This window comes from Halyomorpha halys, unplaced genomic scaffold (assembly GCF_000696795.3).
Source record: "Halyomorpha halys isolate HHAL.00 unplaced genomic scaffold, Hhal_1.1 Scaffold116.1, whole genome shotgun sequence".
Taxonomy (NCBI): Eukaryota; Metazoa; Arthropoda; class Insecta; order Hemiptera; family Pentatomidae; genus Halyomorpha; species Halyomorpha halys.
The window spans coordinates 628649-650350 of NW_027105704.1; the positions used below are offsets into that span (position 1 = coordinate 628649).

At 29.3% G+C, this 21702-nt stretch overlaps 2 protein-coding genes, 1 long non-coding RNA gene and 1 other non-coding gene across 6 annotated transcripts in view; 2 read left to right on the forward strand and 2 right to left on the reverse strand.

Moving 5' to 3' along the window:
- Positions 1–1713: 1713 nt before the first annotated feature.
- On the forward strand, positions 1714–5635 carry LOC106677964 (translocator protein). 3 transcript variants are annotated; one of them, XM_014416193.2, is made up of 5 exons: positions 1714–1826; positions 1906–2132; positions 3765–3873; positions 5259–5353; positions 5429–5635. In XM_014416193.2, the coding sequence occupies exons 2-5, from the start codon at positions 2025–2027 to the stop codon at positions 5615–5617; spliced, it is 501 nt and encodes a 166-aa protein (XP_014271679.1). In that variant the 5' UTR covers positions 1714–1826; positions 1906–2024; the 3' UTR covers positions 5618–5635. The 3 variants fall into 3 exon arrangements, with proteins under 3 accessions (XP_014271679.1, XP_014271678.1, XP_014271680.1); XM_014416192.2 differs by having other exon boundaries at positions 1719–2132; XM_014416194.2 differs by having other exon boundaries at positions 1722–2132; positions 5448–5635.
- A 5658-nt stretch (positions 5636–11293) lies between these two features.
- Positions 11294–11365, reverse strand: TRNAT-UGU (transfer RNA threonine (anticodon UGU)). Its single transcript has one exon. It is a non-coding gene; the product is annotated as a tRNA-Thr (tRNA).
- Positions 11366–14137: 2772 nt separating this feature from the next.
- Positions 14138–19158, forward strand: LOC106677979 (translocator protein). Its single transcript, XM_014416221.3, has 4 exons — positions 14138–14427; positions 14729–14849; positions 17237–17328; positions 17984–19158. Exons 1-4 carry the CDS (start codon positions 14332–14334, stop codon positions 18137–18139), a joined length of 465 nt encoding a protein of 154 aa, XP_014271707.1. The 5' UTR covers positions 14138–14331; the 3' UTR covers positions 18140–19158.
- A 154-nt stretch (positions 19159–19312) lies between these two features.
- Positions 19313–21702, reverse strand: part of LOC106677980 (uncharacterized) — an 8055-nt gene continuing 5665 nt past the window's right edge. Inside the window, exon 5 of the long non-coding RNA XR_001342681.2 lies at positions 19313–20041. This is a non-coding gene — a long non-coding RNA (uncharacterized lncRNA). The remainder of the gene's footprint in view (positions 20042–21702) is intronic.

Below are 21702 nucleotides of genomic sequence, written 5' to 3' on the forward strand. Positions count from 1 at the left end.
ATGGCAAAGGAAGGAATTATTTCTTCATTTAGCATGATTTTTTTGCACTTAACGCGCTTTAACATGTTAAACTAAAGATCATGAATACCCCTTATGTTACAATACAAGCGTTTGATTTGAACTTTTGTGCACTCTTCAAATAGACTATCGAAAGATTTGTAATTATCATTATTCATCTCATCAGGGGGGGGGGGTGGTAAAGTTTTCAGCTGCAATTGAGATATTTAAAGTAAAATATTTTTACTTGAATGTATCCTCTTTAGAAATATGAAGTGAATTTTAAAAGAAGCTTACGAATGTTCATAGAAAGCAGGTATTCATTGGCTGGATACAATTCTTACGGTTCGTTATTGTTTTTTTTCCCAATCCCTCTAAAAAAGAAAAACAATATGAATTAATAAATTCCATTACGCATTTGTTACTTAAATCGGATTAGATATAGACTTTTTTTTACTTTTGGTACTTTAAAGTGTACAATGAGATAATTAGCTAATGACTCCATTCTGTGAGAATGCTACTATAAAAGAAATTGGAGGGGCCTCCACGTGATTATTCGTAAAAGTTTTTTGTTTTTTTTTCGTACCCTCCTGTACAAGGTTTTAAATTAGTCGTTCATACGTACATATGGAGATGTGTGCCATATGAACAGCTAGCTATCAGGATACCTTGGATTGCTTTTTGGCCTTATTCGTAAAAGTTTTGTTTTTTTTTCTAACCTCCTATTTATTTATTTCTTAACAATTACAATTATATATTCGTAAAAGTGTGTCAACACATTGCTTGTATTAAAGCTCTTGTCTAAAGGTTTGTCGAGAGCCCTGTAAAAAATTACTTCATGATGTATCAGTATATTCTTTTGTGTTTATTTATTGAAATAATATATTTAGAACTATAATAATATTTAATGGTTTGTGAAATCAAAACTTGAAATTATATAAAATTAAAATCAACAAATTGATATCTAACAATTAGCAACATGAGTAGCACTCTCAGGTGGTAGTTCTTCTCATCGCTCATAGGTAGCGTCGCTACAGATTTTTACAGGTTACAAGATGTTTGCGTATAGAAGGTAGCTTTGAGCTTTAATCACGCTCCTAGTTAATTTTATAGAATAGTGACGTCCATACTAAATATAGTACATTAATTGGAATAGAAATTCAACTCCAAATAAAGTATATTATCGATAGCAATATGGGTACTGAGAAAATCAGAAAAAAGTGGCATACCAGTTTTGGGCAAAAATTATAGTTGAAACTAATAGCTAATATTGTTATGAATATGATATTTATTTATCAATAGTTCATTCATGAATAAGTGTCGTTAATATGGCAATTTTAGCTATTAGCTTCATCCATAGCTAAGTTATGCCCATGTTTAGATACTAACTAGTCCATTCGACGATGAAATATTTATGCTATTTCAGGATCTGCCTACATTTTTTCAGGATAAGTAGTAATGAAGTTAAGAATATTTCTTGAAATAGAGTCCTTTATTTAGAAAGATTGAAAATGACTGGTTTTTTTTCTTACCTCCTTTAATTTATTAAGCAAATACAATATATACAAAGGAAACGTATACACATATACATGCATATTTACAGTGCCCTTCCCTTTGCAACATGGCGTTATGAGGGATTGGGCTGGGACCGCTCCATAATTCTTTTTTTTAAATGGCTGGGATGAACAATTGGAAACTAAAACATATGGTGACTAATAAAACTAAGAGAACTAATATTATCGTAGTGATGCATAAAATAAGTTGAAAAGTTTCCCCGACTAATCGTCTCGAAATCGAATGTAGAGCACCTCGTGTATCAAATATCTTGGGTATATAACCATTAAGAGATAATTGGCTACAATAATGTGTTCCATCAATCATTAAATATTTATTCATCTGTTACTTTAGTGACATGTAGACAATTGTACAATGCAGATTTAAAAAATATCGGATCACAATTAGACAAATTAATAAAGAAAAACAACACAAATGTATAACAAATTCCGACGAAAAAGCTTTCTGATGGTATGTTTCTGGATGAGGTGATAATAGTGATGGCTTTCCTGTCGATTCCAACCGCCGTAACTTCCGTCATAGACAAACATTTCTCGGCGACAAGCAGTGCTTGGTTCAGGGTAAGTCCTCCAACTCTTAATGTTGCTACCATGTATTCCTCGAAATCATTGTAAAATTGGTTTTCGAACAATTGGTTTTTTTAGGGTGACACTTATTATACCGTTGTGACCATGTTTGTAACAATGTACAGTTGGCAGAACGTTAAGGTTATGTTTGTACAATACTGGCTATAACCACTCTCACTTGAATGTTTTGTTGAACGCGTTTTCAGTTTGCATCTATTCCTGTATACTGTTAGTAATAAATAAGTGTATTAAGTCCTTAAAGGTTGTATTTATTTACCAAGATACGAAAAGACCATATGGTCTGTTGTCGTGAATAATAAACTAATTCCAATTTATGTGAAGTTAGACACCGACGTCAACTTAAAAAGATCCGTTGGGGGATTTGTTTATCTCTACAGCTAGAATAATTCAACAGCTGTGATCCAATGAAACAAGTAGTCATAGTGGTAGATCATAACCCACAACTACAGAACATGGACCACAGGGAATTGTAGCAAGGGGATGGATTTCCCTACTATCCTTAAAATAAAATTTAAAAAAAACAAAACTGAAGCCATAATGTGGGGTGTTAGACACTTCTCCGGAGCTTAGCTTTAATTTGAGGTTAATATTTGTGACGGCAGTGGGAGATATAAAATCAACTTGTCAAGGCTGCCGGTCAGTTTTAAATAAACAAAAAAATACCAATAAATAAGCTTTTATTTAGAGGCTAGTTTTTTACCAAAATAAAAACTTTAAATAGCAACCTGAAAACAAAACAAAAAGGATCTTCAGATTATACAAAAAAAAAATTAATAAAAGAACTAAAATAAAATATTTCTTAAATGATAATATTAAAAAAAATAATTTACTGATAAAAAAAAAAAATCAATGAAATAACAAAAAAAAAAGAGTTTATGGTTTGGAGTCTTGAACTCATGATCTGTTTTCTAAGTGTCCCAAGGGGGTTGTGTTGTTCTGCCAATAGGAGGCCCCACTGTGGGGTAAAAGAAGATGACACCCGACTTATTGTCACACGCTCTGTCTCTGGGGACTTGATCCTTGACACTTATTTACTGAGTGGCACTGAGTGTCTAAGAGGACTTGGTCCCTAGCAGAATCTAGGGCAAAGCAGTAATACACCCACTGTATACTTGGTCTTAAATCCTATCTTGTATTCAACACACCAATGTGACATAAATAAACCATGTCTATGTTATTTGTTTACCTACGTAAATATTTGAGAATATACAATATTAATTATTGTATGTATTACGTACGTGTATATAAAAAAAATATGCGTACATACAAAAATAAAAGAATATTTTTCCTTTTATACGGTGGGCACTACAATATTAATATCTACCATTGTAATCTAAACTGAAACATAAGAAAGCAGATGATTGGTTCTTACTCCTCTTACACGCCCTTGGAGTCCTTCATAAGACCCACCTTTAAAGCTTTCTTTGCCTGGGAGCTAACCTTCACCATTATACTCCTTCATCCAAGCATTGCAGTAAGAAATTATCGATTGAACACTAAGTTTTTTTTTTTTTACTTAATCAAGTATAGACAAGTGACACATACAAACGTTACATTTAGAATAAAAAGACAATCTTTATATTATTTTTTTTTATTTTCATTTAGAGACTACGAAAACCAATGTGGATCGCTCCAAACAACATTTTCCATACTGTTTGGATATTTATCTTGGTTTCAATGGGTTTAGCATCATACATCGTATGGAAAACTCCAGGTAACAAGAGAATCGTCTATCCTCTCCAGTTATTTCTTTGTACTAACATATTTTACGTTAATCTATAAGACTTGTTTCTGTATTTTTAAAATATTTATTATTCATCAGCTATACGATCTATGTTTTGTTTATTTTTACATTCGCTTGACTATATATGAAATATCCTGTAAGGAGAAGAATTAAAAATTTGGAATTCAGGTTTTTGACGTAAATATAAGTTTTGAGTTCTCCTGAGTACAAGTAACCAACTCACACAAAATGGTCAGTGTCCATATGCCTGTGTGTGAGTGAACTTACCAGCTCAAAAACGGTAAGTCTTACGAAACTGAGATATTTAGGACATATGGATGCTTGGTATGTTATAGAAACTTTTTCTTAAAAATCGACCAACAGGAAACGCTACTTAATACAGTCGATTTTACACTTTTTTTAGGATTTTCTCTAATACTGGTCTTACGATTTGATTAAACTCGATAGATCAATGTAAAATTAAGTGGTATTTAATATCAGATCTCATCTTAATTAAAATATTCAAACAGGGCTTAAATTCGAAATTAAAATTTTATTGTTTAGAATTGAAAAAATCAACAAAAAAACAATTAATATTTCTTTAATATCTCCCATCGATCAAATGAATCGAATTTAAATTAAACACACAAAATGGCAATATTATGTAACCTATTTAATTTTCCGAGTAAATTAGAGTTGTAGCCATGTTTGCCCTCGTGGATGTACGACGGATTACATGTTACCGGGCCCAATTACGACAAACTAAGGGATTTTTTAAATGCTATTTTCAACACTTTAGCGACACATACATAACTCTAACATCGCAGGTAAAACCACTGCCGTATTATGTGCGAATCTGAAATTAAATTAACCAACTGCCACATAATTAAAATTTTATAAGCCATATTTATAAAAAATCTGAAAGAATAAAATATATAAAAACAGCCAGTTTATTGGAGCCATCTTTATCAATTCCGATATAAATGCGCAATTAAAAAAAAATTAATTACATCTTGATTAAAGAGGTATGTTGCGTTAATTGAGTACGTAGAAGCAATAACTCTTAAGAATCTAGTTTTGCTTAAATGGTCGAGATAACAAAATACAACACATCTTGCTTGTAAAGGGGTGAGCAAAATTAAGGAATCTCGTTCATTAAAGAATGGAAATTCGTTTTTAATAAATATATTTCTTTTATTAGCAATTACAGAGTAATAAAATGTAGCTGTGATATTAGTACTGTGCGGAAATTATTGGTTAAGGTTGAATATAATTAAATATTTGGCGAAATATTAGCCATTTAGTATGATATTCACTCCATCTAGCTTTTGGAGAATCATACAATTATTGATACATTGTTCCATTATTACTTACAGAGAAATCGTTTTTACCTTTGTTGCTCTACGCGGTGCTACTGGGACTCACCTGGGCCTGGATTCCAATATTCTTCCGATTAAAGTCACTGACTGCTGTGGGTACCAATCTCAACATAATCCATTTTTAAAAAGTGTATGTCATAAGTCTTGATAAAATTTGTTCCTTCTAGAGCCTGATTATTGTTACAGCACTGATACCCATCGCTGACTTTTGCACGTACCTATTCTTGGAAGTGAACCTTGAAGCAGGACTTCTGATGGCACCTTATCCTCTATGGCTAATTTATATAGCTTATTTAAAATTCACTATGTACTACCTTAACAATGAATCTACATATGACAATGTAATATCTTTGTAAATATAGGTTTCCTCACTAGCTGTCATCATTTCAATTCTTTAACTTATTAATACATTCTTCCTGATTGTAAATATTAAATAAACCAGGTTTCAGTACAATAATAACATTTTTATTTTTACCAAACAGCGATGCAACACTCAAGGTACAACATATGATTCTCTCAAAGCCATTCACGCCAACACAGACATTCTTCGCAAATAAAATTTGAAGCAACAAAAATTCCTGAACCATTAGTCCATAGCTTCGTAACGATCATGTTCAGTTGAGAGAAAGATCTCATTTCATTTTTTAATTAGATTTATCAAGAAACCTAATGGCGCTCCGTGCCACCAACGAAGCGAAAAAGTCTGCATGAAAAATTACCAAAAAAGAAAAACACCGTATGATAGTATTTTTCCTGACATTGCGAAAAAATATTGTCAAATGTACTAGTTAAGGCAATACAGAAAATATTGTAGTAATTATGTTTGTTATTTTCATTTTTCCCTCTACCCAGCCATTTCTGACGTACGGATTTTTCACAAAAATCAACCACTTATCCAGGAAAGGATGCTGTAATAAGCCGAAGTGACATAAATGAGATTTAGTTTTTACACTCTGCTTTGAACGAATTATTTAATGCGAAATTGTTATATAATCAATATTGAAATACTATTTAAAATGTAAGGCACGGCACATAAGCTACGATATATCTATCGGGTAGATCTGAGATATACTGAGAAGTACCTATTAGTTCTTTTCCTCCCAGTGTTTGCAACCAAGGAATTTCCATTCAAATTTCTCGATTCTGCTTTCTAGACTACCTGATAGAGGCCATGTCTCGCAACCGTATATCACCGTATATACATTTTTCGGGACAGTATTCTTGATAGATGAATGGAATATGGTCCGGGTGCGGTAAAAAAAAATTTGAGTTTTTTTTACCGCACCCGGACCATATTCCATTCATCTATACACACGGTCAATCAATAATCTTCCAGTATTCTTGATAGAGTGAAGTTTGCCCTTGTTATACGCTGGTTTATCTCATTCCGTTGATCATTTGTTGGTGTTATTGTGGAGCCGAGGTATTTAAAAATGTCTACTTTCGAAATAGATTTGCCATCCACGTAGTAGTTATTTTGAATAAAAATAAAATCCCAAAACATTGAATTTTTTTTTTGTTCAGAAAAAACTCTTGGCTAATGAAAATATATATATATCTATATCTATTAAACGTGGATACGCCTATTAACATCTAAATTAGAGCTAGTTAAATGTACTATAATTTAGATTATAATGTTTATCTTCATGTGAGCAGCAGTTTCCATGATATTCGCCAAAATCCACAGAATATTGAATTTTCGTCATTTGAAAAAAAAGAATATTTTTTTTTTTAAACACAATCTATTGAACATAGAGATCTATTAGAGCTGACATTTTAGAAAATTTATTCTACTTTAAATAATTTACTAATATACTTATATAATAAGTTTTTTTTTTGTGATATAGACAGTTTAAAATGATATAGAACTCTAAATGAAAATTAGAAGAACTATAAATTCAATTTGTATCTTATATTCCAGCTAAAACTGAACATATTTCATATTTTTATAAGGCAAGGGTGGGGACATTACTCGCCTTTCTATTGTGCTTTATATTGTACGATGTCACGTATTTTTAGAAATCAAGTCATTACCATATCTTAAAAAACTTTTTTGTTTCGACCTAGAAATATTTTTGTTCTTATAATTTGGCCCGTAAATCTAAGTTCGATTTCTTAATGATACAACTTTTGGAGACCCGACCGATAGAGGAATCGGGTGCACGCTAGAGGGCTCATCAAACTTTTTTAATGTTTTTTTTTTTAACAGTATAGTATTTTTGGATCAATTAATAATACAATAACAACTTCTGAAACAACTATATTTAGTTCCCAGCCTGAGTTAAAATCTGTGTATGGGCAAACCTCACCTATATTACTCACAAGAATTTTGTTCAAATACCAGTTTTCAATCTTTATCATTTGGTTTTAATTCCACTTGATATTTTAATCCATCTTGTATAACTATTGAGTTGAAGTGATCCCTCTAAAAAAGTTATAACTAACATTTCTTCGAACTTTTCAAGCTTATTGAAAAAGTCTTATAATAATGGTAGTTATAATTGACATATTTTCAGTTTTTACGCATAATAGCCTTCGTTAACAATTAATGACTGATTAGTTTTTAGGAAATATTTCTATTCAGATGGATCATTAAGGAGCTTTTTATAGTAAAAAATCTTTTTACTAATAAACTAAAGTTTTCGCGATCTTTTATTTTTATGATTTTTTTTTAAATGTTATTTACGTCATTAATACTTGATATATTATTGGTACAGGTGTTATTAAATTAATATAAACGATTCCACATTTGAATTAGTACACCTGGGAAAACCATGATATTGCTTTCTTATCTACTCCTTCAATATCCTATCTTCCTACACAATTGTTCTTCATATTATGAGCTATAAATTAGGAAAAGGATAATGAAAAGTGAAAACAATTCAAAACATAAATTTTGAAAAATCTTTATTTTTGTGAAAAACAGAAAATAAATTTCAGAAATTTTGAAGCATTTATTTCAAATACATTCGGATTTCAAATCCGTGAATTTATCTTCTATGAACACCATTGGCATTAATAACAGCTTCAACTTTGTAACTCTCAGTTACGTTATGAATGTCTTCAAGCATCTTATTCCATACTTCTACAATGTCCTACCTCTTGAAAATCATTGAAGTCAACTTTCAGTCTCTTTGGGAAAAATTTGAACCCAAATAAAACTGAAACATTTTTTTCCGAATTAAGAGGAATCAACATTTGATGAATTTATTTTGACATATATCAGGGAAAATAGTTCTTCGAATATAATCACCGAAGACTACTTAATGATACGATTACCTCAATTTGAGTGCTAAAGTAAAGAACATCTGTAAGACTACGCTTGCTAATGGATGAGATATTGGCCAAAATAAAATTGCAAAACTTTGATATTTTTTTTTTATTTGGGAAAACAGTTTGTTTTTTGAAAACTGTATTTCAGTTACTATAATGCTTACATATGCCTATTAGTACTAACTTTGAAGCAAGATAAATGCACCATAAAGTATTTAATAAATATATATGTAGGAGTAGTAGTTATAATGATATTTGCCAATAAATTCAAAAGGTGATGATTTTTCGTTATTTGTATATTTTTCGATAAACTGTACCTCGGGGAATATTATGCAGGATCTATACGTATAATATCTGATATAATATATTTGAAATTAAAATTTGATATTGAAAATTAAGTTTTCGAAAATTAACAAAAAAAAAGTTGCTTTTTAAAACAACTATATCTGGAGAACTATTGAATGTAAAGAGCTTTATTTGGCCTCAAATTTAGGAAAATGTATACTACTTTAGTAATTTTATTGTACGGATGGTAGCTATTATACTGACTGAGAAACAAGCGAAAATTTTAGGCTTTTCATTTTATTATTTTTTATTAGTTTTTAAAGTCAATCATATAATCTATTCTCAAATGAATTTTTTTTTGTAGCTGTAATATAAATTCAAAATGGCAGAAAAAAACAAATTTGCATTGTAGTTAGTAGACGTAATTTTTTCAGATACCTCTACTAATACTAGTCACTAATATAAGTCCCTCCGAGGTCTTGATCCGTTACTGCCAATAATTTTAATTCAACTAACAATGACTGGATAAGTAATAACGAGGAGATAAATTACCAATATCACGATTTTTTCATGTGCACCACTTCAGATGTTTAGTTGTACTCAGGGTATATCACAATTGGCGGACCATAGGCAAGGATATGATAGTAGACTGTAGTCCATGATTATTAAGTTGAGGTCTCATGATCAGCTGAGATTCACCTCCATTTTTGGAAAACAATTATGTAATGCGATTTTATTTTTGTCATTAAAGAACCAGTATTTTCAGGAGAGAAAAAATAATTATGAATTACTAAAATTCATTTTTTTTTATTTTAAGAAAACAATCTGTGATGTGTGGTTCATTCGCGATAAATTTTGAATATTCCTGCCTATTTTATACACAAGATGAGTACATGACCAAGTATCTTATTAACTGTATAAAATCTAAAATTTATGTAGAAATACAAATCAAAAACAAAAAAATTACTACGAAAAAAATATAATACAATTAATTACCGGAGAGAAAACTTGTTTTCAAATGTATATAGCCACCTATCTACAAAATATTTTCTTTTAACTTTCATATCATTACTGCTCTGTTCCAAGAGTCGTAATGTGATGCTATATGACCTGAAGGCTTCTTCATTACACGATATATTCAAAACGAACGCTTGTCGAATCAATATTTCTTGACATTTGGGCGTTCAAACAAAGTATTTAATTTTATATTATTATATACATAGATGAAATAATAAAGAATTTCAATGAAAACTCGCAGAGAATGTTTTTAAAATAATCGTATACCCTAAAAACAATATGCTGTAACTTTGCAAATACTTGTTCAATTGAAATATTTCTTTAGGTCGTGAATTATCTTTGGAATGAGCCGCCAGGAGATGTAAAATTTTTAAGTTATTCGAAAAACAAATGTATTTTTTAGCCATTTAAAATATGTATTTTTTGAAACCCAGCCTCATTGAACATCTAAAACCATAGAAAAACCACCTTTAAAAATTTCAGTGTAATAGGAATTGAAATTGCAAGAATACAAATACTTTAGTTTCATATAATATAATAGATACGTAAAATTAAATATTAAACGTGGATGTGTTGACTTAAGTAATATTAATATAATATAATCTTATTTTTAATGATAATAAATATTATTTATTATCATTACCATTGTAAATTTAAAGTTACTATCTACACCAGAAATTTGAAGTATTTTTATTATTTACACACAGGTTCTTTTACATATTTTTATAAAAAAGTTTGTTCACTAATTTGTATTTTTCTGAAAACAGGAGTACTTTGAAAAGTACTTATGTTATTAAACAAGGAAGTATTTCAAAAACTGGAAAATTTGTAGTCCAGTTTGAGGCTGATTATAAACAAAAAAAATCGCAAATAATTCATAACGTTATTAAGCTGCTTACAAACCCTCTTCAAATTGTTTTATCACGATTATAAATTAAAATATATATTTGAAGAAGATAGTTGACTGTATAAAGTAGATTGGAGGAAAATCGTCCGGGTGGCAGTCAATAAAGGTATCAAAATAGTGATAAACGACTATTTATTGAACCAACGTCAACTGATGGCAGAACTTCGTTCTTATCAGCCCTGCAAAGTGGGACGAAACGTTGGTTCAATAAATAGTTTTTTGTAACTATTTTGATACCTTCATTGACTGCCACCCGACTATCTATCTTCCTTCAATTGAAATATATAAATTATTTACTATAATGTAATTTGAAATTACCCAACTTAGCTAGTCTTTTTTTTTTTTTCATCCATTTCTATTCACAGTAAAACTTGAATTGTTTACGGAACAAAAAGTTGTAAATACCACACTGCCTATGATTCGATGATACTGGTGCACCAGTGTATAAAAAAAAAATTGAAATATTTATATAAAACAGTAAACTCAACTCACTCTTGACAATTGATGGTTTATTGATTAGGATCTGTAATTATGTATTGCAAAAAAACCTTGCCTCCTGTGAGGATTGAACTCACGACCCCTGGTTTACAAGACCAGTGCTCTGCCGCTGAGCTAAAGAGGCGACGGAGGAAACTGCTAAATAAATATTTATTTAGATCTCACTAGTTTGTTGTTATTTAAACTTAGTGAAAACTTTGTTTTGTAGCTCAATAATTAAAAAGCGTTCCACTTTAAAGTATTATATTTGTTCCACACCTCTTCACAGTTAAACTGTATCTAAATGATAATTGTACATTGCAAGAAGCATAATATTTGGTGTTCCTGATACTAAAATTTATTACAAAATCTAAGAACAAGGTACTTATATTCTTGAAAATATATTACCATATTAGAAACTAAAAAATACAAACAAAATGATTATATTAAATCTTAAACATTATGTGATATTTGAAGAAAATCTATTGGAATTGTTGAAATTTAAACAAATCTACACATTGTTTTTAACTAATCAATAAATATACTTGTTTGATCAATCTAATTGATGGCAAACATCTATTTATATATTGCTCTATTCGCTTCAAATTTTCATATGCTATTTTTCAGCTATCTTTATTGATTATGAACCATTTCAGTGGTTTTAAGAAAACATTATAAATAAATACTGAAAATGGAACTTGAGTAAGTTATACTGGAAAGAAAATAGTGTTTTTTTTCAATAATTATTATCAACTAATTCTGTTTCATAGACTCTTAATTCAAATTTTCTATCATTCATTTCTATTGAAAATTTGTTATGATATACATCAAAGTACATATTAAAACACTTATAATATCAGCTTAATTCAGATACATATATGTATATCAGCTTAAATCCGATACATATATGTTTCTCATGGGTACACTTGATTAATCTGCTATAAATATTTAAAATAATTCATAAAAATCTCAAATTTTGTAAATATAGAAATAAAATTCTTTAATTTAGTGATCCTGGCCAAATACATTGGGTTGCTAAAAACCCACAGCTTTCCAATCAAAATATAACAGCTATATCAGTAACTACCTAAATATGATTAATAATATTAGACTATATTTTTAATAAATCTATTTATTAAAATATAATACACCCATTCATATATAAATAATTATTTATTAATTAACTTATGTATTTCGAGATTTTGTTTCTAGTCCTTTTTCTTATATTACGTAAATTTTATGTAAGCTGGTTTAAATCTGAACAAGATTGAAAATGGTTAAAAGGTTTTTATTGCTCTTCATTTTCTTCAAGACTCTTTAATAATGATAAAAAAAATAAAAAAAACACAAAACAAACAATATTCAGTTATATGGAGTTATGTAACTGATTTTGGTTAGTTGAAATCGAAAGAGATAAAATATACTTATATAACTACAATAATATTTGTAATTATGTAATAAAATATTTTTATTGCACCACTGGCCACAACTTATTTACATTGCAACAAAATATTAAATTGTGCACAACAAATGAGATGTCTGATTAGTTATTTAATTTTTTTTTGCATAAAATAATAATTTATATTTGTTTGGATTCGTTTAGTTTACATGAGCTACAACCTAAAGAATATAAACTTGTTTTTGATAGGAAAGAGTATATGTAAACAAGTATGTAAACATAACTATGTAGTATTCAAGCTTTTGGGTCTGATTCCTAAGGATTCAGTCGATTATACCAAACATTGTGTATTTTATGGAATGTTCAGAAAGATGAAAAGGTATCTAAAAATTGTTCAATAGAAAATAGAGTTAAGCTATGAATATAATCAGTAACAGTGAAAAATTATATTATGAATAAATTAAAATGAAGGACTTATTCATATATTAGGAGTATATATATGTGCCTCTTTCTGCTAAAAATGATATATGTTAAATTATTTTACAAAAACAAAACTACTGGTACTTTATAGGAACAATTTTTTTTAATTCATCATTTAAACCCTTAAATTATACTCAGACAATTTAAATGAAGATAGAACCTAGTTTATATTAAATAATACTTGTAGGAGTTTAATCTAAATCGTTAGAACCATATTGAAGAAAAGGTTTATGATTGTTACATCAAGTGGCTACTTTCGGTAAACCGATTTTAGCAAAAACGTTATGGTCACATTCCAGACATATGCCTGCCATAAATATACAATTTTAGTTTCGTAGAATTCATCGTTTTTGAACTAGGTTGTTCACATACATACAGACTATTATACGACTTAGTAGACCTCAAAAACGTGTAATTAGTTGAAATCATATCCGAAATTTAGCTCGATCGCACTCATAATTGAACGTAAAAATAGACTTCAGTAATAAACCGTAGGTTAAATAATCTGAATTAGATATTGAGAATTATTTTTACAATTTTATTTCAAATCAGAACTGAAAAGAGTGAGTGACGCAATTCGTTGATTTTTTATCATCATAAAACAATCGATGGTGAGTGAAATTCAATGCGACTGTACTTTTATTGATTACCGTCCATCATTCTCTACAATATGCTTGTGTAAGTAGTTGGGATAGTTCGCGTCGAGCTATCTTTCGAATACTAATGTCAAACATATTTTCAAATCAGAACCATAGAAAAAGATAAAAAATAGTACTAACATTCGAAATAAAACTGTTATACTAATTTGTATTCTTTCTAACTGTTAGAAACAACGTTGTCTGATAGATTCTTGAGACAGTTAGTCAGAATCGTTAAAGAGATTAATCCAGAAACCACAAGTCACTGTAATCATACAGGTTTAACTGTAACCACTTGTTCCTCGCTTCTCAATGTCACCTCCCTCCCACCACTCAATCGCTATGTACGATCTCATTCAGTATCAATTAAAAATAGCCCTGATGTGAATACTCTCATCATTTCACGTATATTCTCACTGAAAGCAACTTCAGAGACGATTCTATTTGCATTTAACGAATTTTATTTATTTAAATAAAAGTTTAATTATTACTTTTGTCGAAATTTTATCGCGAAATATATACTATTTTATTAGTGCCGTATGATAAATCTGAATTGTATGTAAGGTAATCCACAATATATCTATATTATTTACCATGTGCCGTTTTATCCAGTTAATAGTGGCAGTTGCTCTTCCGGCTGCTGGTGGTTTCCTCTGCGGTTATTTCTTCCCCCCTGACGACTGGTATCAAGTAAGCTGTTGATATATTGAATATACTTTGACATTCTTAAATTTTTTAAAACACTTTCTCATGTTCAATAAATTTAAATTGACTGAATTTAAATTTGAATTTAGGCAGTTTTAGGGTAAACATGTTTTATTTTTATTGTAGTAAAATTTATTATAGCAAATGCTTTAAAACAGTACAAATAATATTTATAACTTATTTTAGTTCTGATTTAATTTGTTTTTAAAGGCTATTTATATTGGTGTCAAGGCACTACACTATTGTTGAATTTATTACTACATGTATGTATTTTTTTATTACTTAGGGGCTCAAAAAATCTGATTTGGTGCCACCGAATTGGGTTTTTCCTGTTGCATGGACTGTATTATATTTAGCTATAGGATTGGCATCATTCCTTATTTGGAATAGTAACTACAATGGTTCAGGTTGTATGATTTATTTTAAAATATTTATGTAATCCTCATTTTTATGTTTAATTAGAACTTCCTAAATACTGCCAACTTTATAGTTGTTTAAAAGATATAAACAAGTAATGCCTATTTATACCTGTTAAACTTTATGTTTAACATAATGAGAGTTTCTGGTTTATGCCACCCCCAACAGGCTACACCTATAAATCTGTCCAAATAATAGGCTGGTTCCCCTTTCATGTGCTTATGTACCATGATCTTTTTGTATGATGTACCTTATGATATCTTATAACTTCAATTCAAACCAAATCAAATTTACTACATCCCTTAGTTCCCCTGACCCTAATAACATGGTTATTGGGCAACCTCCCAACAATGTATAAAAAATTTCTTTCAACAGATTTTTTAAAGTCGATTTCCATTAAAATCCAGCTTGTAAATATTTGAAAGATAGACTCTTTAAGTGAGACAAAATAATAATATTAAAAATTAAATCTATTTTTATGAAACAAAAAAGCATTATATAACACATAATGTGTTTTTATTTATTTAATAAAACACTTATTATGATAAACTCACCTTTTGTCTTGTGTAAGTGAATAACCCAAAAAAATATCAATTACTCTTATCTGAGACATTAAAAAAATATTATTTTAGCACTTAAAATTGCTCAACAATAGAATAAATTGGCTTCATCGTGTCCTCTTTAAAAACCTTTTTTTTCTTTGTTTTATAATTTCACAATAATTAAATCACTATTATTTTTATATCTTATGTTTAGTACACATTTCATTCTTACTGTTCCCTGTTTTTCTTCTTGTTATATTAGTAAAATAATAGGAAAAATTAAATAAAATAGAAAAAATCATTCAATTCATCAAGTGAATCATATAAACATTTAAACAGATGAGAATACTCTAGCAAAAACAGAATGTCAAGTGGTGTGACAATTCTTTTGGATAAACTATATAATTATGTCAGTATTAAAATTAATATTTCTGATTAAAGATCATACATTTTCTAATCATATTTTGCTTTTAGTTTATTTGTTATTTTATCAGTCTCTCCAATCCTGTATCTACACTTTTGGATGGTTGAATCACCCTGATTCAAATGCTGGTGGGCATACAGAACACTATTTGACCGCTCTAGATAGTTTAGTTATATTGATAAGACAATGTTGGCACGCAATAAAAGAGCAGAAATTGTTTATATTGGTTTATTATTGTAAAAAAGCTACCATAATGTCAATAGTATCCATGAACTTGCAGTTATGGATTACCAGAATTATCCTCAACAAGCAAGACAAAATTACAACTTGAAATGTTAATTTATCCACAGTTATCATGACCACTATTCTTACAGTTAGTGTGTGGATCTTACAATATATAAACCACTGCACATTTAATCAGATGGAGAGGGAACTTGTTCCATAAACATATTTAGGATATTTGGAAATATCAGCAAAGAAGACTTTGCATGTCCCTCAGGTTTCCATGGTTTCAAACCCGACCCCATGAATGAAGTTTATCTTAAGTATTGCTCTTAGCAGTTGAGACACTCCATGTTCCTCAATATAAATTGTTTTAATGAGCCTTCATATTGTCAAAACTAAACCTCTTAGATGGTCTGTGTTAGAAACATAGAAGAGTCTGATAGGACTTGATACTAGTTCCTAGAAATGGTGTTACTGACACTGGTCAAGATATATATTAAGCATTTATATAATCTTAAATAAGTAGATAAGTGAAACTGCTTCAAATACGCTATTGTAACTCTCTGGGACATTTACGATTTCCTCCTTATACCAGAATCACTATTCAAAAACTGCAAACTGATTGATCACTTAGGTATATAGTGATTTGTAGGGATATTAACATTCATTACAAGATGATAAACAATGCTGAATGTACTACAGAACTACAATGAGAGGGGAGAGAATTAACAACAAATTAATTTAATTGCAGTAAAGTCCTAAATTGAAAAGCAAGGAAGGATGAGAGTTAAAGGTCTGACACATCAAGAAGGTTTTTGATACCCTCCCTAAATTCCACAACAAGAGCCAAAGTTTCAACACAATGAAATGATGTTTGTGACAGCGAGAGAAAATGGCTTAAACTTTTGAAATTTGTAAAATTTATCATCTCTTCTCTACTAAAAAATTTGTATCTACCCAATTGGTTTTTCATAAATAGTTTAATCACTATTTTATATTCCACTTTGAACACCACCCTCACTATCTTATCCTTCAATTCTATTATTATATACAGTAAACTAATTAACGTCTGATATATTTAATATTTTGTCTACTGAAAATTAAAATATAAATGCTTTTGTTTATAACTATAATGTTAAATTGATAAAATAGAAATTTCATGGTATATTCTTTTTTTTTTTTTTAGGTAAATCCTTTGCCCTCATATTGTATACTGCACAAGTTCTTCTGAACTGGGCTTGGACCCCAATTTTCTTTGGTGCTCATCAAGTACTTGGGGTAAATTTCGCTTTTACCAACAATTTAGTTTCTTAATGATATTTATTGCTGACTGTACATTTAAGTTAACAAATCTATTCATTTCAGTAATACAAGAGAATACAAGTTAAAAGAAACATTTTTTTGGTATTTGTGTCAGTGTTTCACAAGGCAATGGTGTTGGAATTTTCTATATGGTTGCCCTTATAAAGACCTACAATTTAGGCCAAAATGTAGACCAAAATAATTGTTTATTATAATGGATTTAGTGAATGACACAATTTCTTCCTTATTAAACTATAATAGTTTATTTTTTGTTATCAAGTAAATAATTTATAAATAGTTCTTTGAGTGTATATGATATATTAGTGTTGTTATAAGCACATGTTTATGGTTTTGTTGAATTTTGTTTTTTAGCAGCCTGAAGATGGGGGAAATCTCCCGAAACGTTGCTGTGTGATATGAAATAAACTATTATAGTTTAATAAGGAAGAAATTGTGTCATTCACTAAATCCATTTTAATTCCATAAGACTCTTCCAGTTAAAGGATTATTAAATTTGTTTATTATAATTTGTGTTCTCATTTAAGTTACAACTGATCTAAATCATTTTTTGTGTTAAATATTTATTTATAATTTATGATTCATATATTCAGAATATTTTTAACTTTTGCAGGCTCTGATCGATCTACTAGCTTTGTTTGTGGTATCAGCAGCATGTACTATTACATTCTTCAGAGTAAATCTTGGTGCAGGTTTTCTTATGATTCCTTACGTTCTTTGGTTAGGATTTGCTTCCTATTTGAATTTAAGAATATATCAATTGAACTAATAATGACAACAAAAAAAGTGTATTTTTTTTTAAACCTATTCATTTTTACAACCTCTTTTATAGAAATATTTAATTTGATATAAAATAATATTGCATAATATTTGGTAGCTTTCATTGTATAATATTAATAGATCTTATGTATGTAAATATATGTATATGTATGTAACATTATTTATTTGTAATCTTATTTATGTAATATACGTAATCTTACACATTTGTAATAATAACAGAAAAAAAAAAATAATAATTTTTATACTTGTCCAGCATATTATTTAAAAAAAAAATAATTTGAACAAATTCACTTATATTATCTTTCACTAAATATATTCTGGAAAAAGTGTCTCCTGAGAATAACTTCATTTTTCAGACATTATTTAAGCTTATCTGGCTAAATATTTACTAAAGAGTTCTTACTTATCAATTATCTGATAATTGTTATTAATAGGAACAGGTATTGATTGCATTGATTCAGTGGTTTTATTTTGAAGTAGGTGAAGGAGTAGTTATTATTTAAATGAAAATATAAATGAGGATTGGTGGATAGAGATGGTTAATATTAAATGAATTCTAAACTGGTAGTTTGAATCACAAAGATTCTATTATATAAGAGGGTAAATGGAAATCTATAGATTTCTTAAGATCTTCTATTAAAAAATTAAATAGAAGAATATAGAGTGAGAATGTCAAAGATGTTGGGAAGTTTTAAGGGATTGGAAAAGAAAGATATCCTGTAATCATTGCCATCAAAAATTAAGATAAAGCCACTTAAACTCAGTACACCAACAAGAAACAAGAGATTACCTGGAAAACCTAAAGATAAATTTAATGAAACAATTTATAATACTTTTCAATCAAATAATTCAATTTGTTTTCTAATTATTACATAAAAATTGTTATATGATTAATAGCCCATTATTACATATGATCAACTATAACAAAATATAATATTTATTTCAAAGGCCATTTCCTGAACACCTTGAGTAGAAATATGATAAATAAAAATTGGTTGTGATGATAAATGCAAGTTTATTCAGTTTAATTACATTTGTCACATTCTTATTTTTAAAACCTGTAAGAAGTGCTACCAATGGGTAGTTGCTCTACACGCTTGTAACACTCCATTTTAACTAAGACCATATTTACTGAATGTATTATGAAATATACAGTTGTAAATTTCAATAAAGATATTAAATAAAAAAATAATAAAACCTGTAAGCTCTTAGTTATCTTCTTAACATCATCATACTGAGACCATCAATGCTCTATGTATCTCTGAATTACTCAAAGAAAGAATAAAATTGCTTATTTAATAAAAAAAAATTGGTTATTTTTACTGCATGTTAACAGCATTTATTGCATTTTGCACCTTAACTGATGCATAATTAAATTTTGTCTTTATTTATTATTTTTTACAAATTTCTCTTTGGGGATCCCATACCTATACTTCCCTGTCTAATGTAGCTTTGTGCCTCTATTCAACTATTTTATGACCATTGTCCATCATACATCTAAACTTCTTCTGTTCAAATCTTCTATACATTGCTTTCACACTTATTATCATTCCTCAAATTTGTCTCTCAACCCCACTCCTTCCATAATCTTTCCATATCTAATCTTTGTTCCAATTGAATGCCATTGTCGGGGTGGCTATATAAAATCTAGGCACCAATTTAAGAGTTGAGGTACTCAATATCAGAAGGCCTCAACAAAGCATGTTCTATTGAACCTGAACCTATTGATAAGATTTCCTGAATAAGAGCTGAATTGATAGGATGATCGGTGAGTTTTATGAGTATTTGCTGTAGGTCCTTGCAGGATGAAAAATCCACTTCATTAAGGAAAAGGTAACAAGTACTGTAGGTCCTGATGAAAGGTCAGAAAGTATAGGAAGGAGAAGAGATCCTGAAAAGGCAGATTGAAATAATAAATCAATATACTCATCCAAAAGCAAAGCACTAGAATGTATACAATAAACTCTAATGTATATTATCATTCCCTGCCTCCTAAGGAGGTTAATCCTTAAAGGGGATAATCACACCTTGGTTGGTCAATTATGAACTTATTGGTACTTCTGGGCTTAAAAATCCCATCAGGATTTTGATAGTAACGTATAAGACATTAGCTTTTAGTGTATCAGAATATTATATTGTAATCTTTATTTATTCCAGTACTATATTTAGTAATATTAAAACATATGGCCTAGTTATTACATGTAAGAAATTAAAGTATTTACAAGAAATAGTACCTATAACATGCAGCATCTAGGTCACTTCATGTTAGCTTGTAACAGTCTAGCGGCAGCTAATGTGGTGACCAACATATGATAACAGGGTTGATACACCATAACTTTCTTATAATCAATGGAAGATGGTCCAGGTGCAGTCAAATAAAAATTCAAATAGTGATTAAACTATTTTTATTGATCTAGTGCTCAATAAAAATAGTTTAATCACTATTTGACCGAACCCGGACCATCTTCCTTTTATTATTACACCCAGTCAATCAATCATTTTCTAGCATAACTTTCTTAGTCTGCCTTACATGTACCCTTCTATACATATGCATATTTTTTATTAAATTATATTCAGATTTGTGCATTTAATACTAAACAATAATAGTGCAACCTTTATAATCAATACATACATATATGATCAAATATACCTCTCATTCATGTTATGCAACTCTACATCTAACATAAAATGATCGAAAAAAAACATTATAAGGAATAACCAGAAAAGACAATTTGAAAAAATAAAAAATCTAAAAATTAAAGGGATGTTAGAAGAATAAGAAACAATAACTTCAGAAACTCTGATGGACCACTCTGCTTTTGTTAAAGTGTGATGTAAATATTCATTTTTCATTGTATACATGTTGCTCTGTGGCAAACTGAATATATGGATTGTGCCGTTTGTAAGTAATCTTTAGTTGTCAGTTGGTAGTCGCCAAGCCTTTGTTATGTACTTGTTTGTTCTCACTACAGTATGAATGTTTTATGTTATTTAACCGTATCAAATAAAACAGTAAAAACATTTTATTTGTGTCCACCTCCCTCGCGCTCAACAGCTTTATCAGTGCAAAAGTGGATAGTCTCTGAAAAGCTTAAATTTAAGAATATTAGGGCAGAAAATACATGATAATCCAGACTTGACTTCCTTTGTTTTTCTGTTTCCTGTTCTAGGAAAATTGTTGGTCATTTGACATTCATGGAGCTATAAAGCATCAAGGCTTATATTAACTGAGAAATATATTGACTCCATATCTCCAATTGTGGATATTGTTGAACATATGGTCTCAACTATCATTGTGTTTTAGACACATAAAGAAAAGTTGGGGAAAACAATACTTTATGTTCTTGTAAACAACCCTCACTTCAAAGCTTCTGTGTACAAGTGGAAGAAATCTGTTGATTAAATCCACTTTGTGATAAATGTAAACATCCATGTTTGCATGGATAGTTGTGATAACTCCATCAATGTTCCCCAAAGTTTTTGTCTAAAAATGATGACAAGTAAGCCAAGTGATGGATAATAGGTAAATGGTAATTACACAAGTTTTAAAAT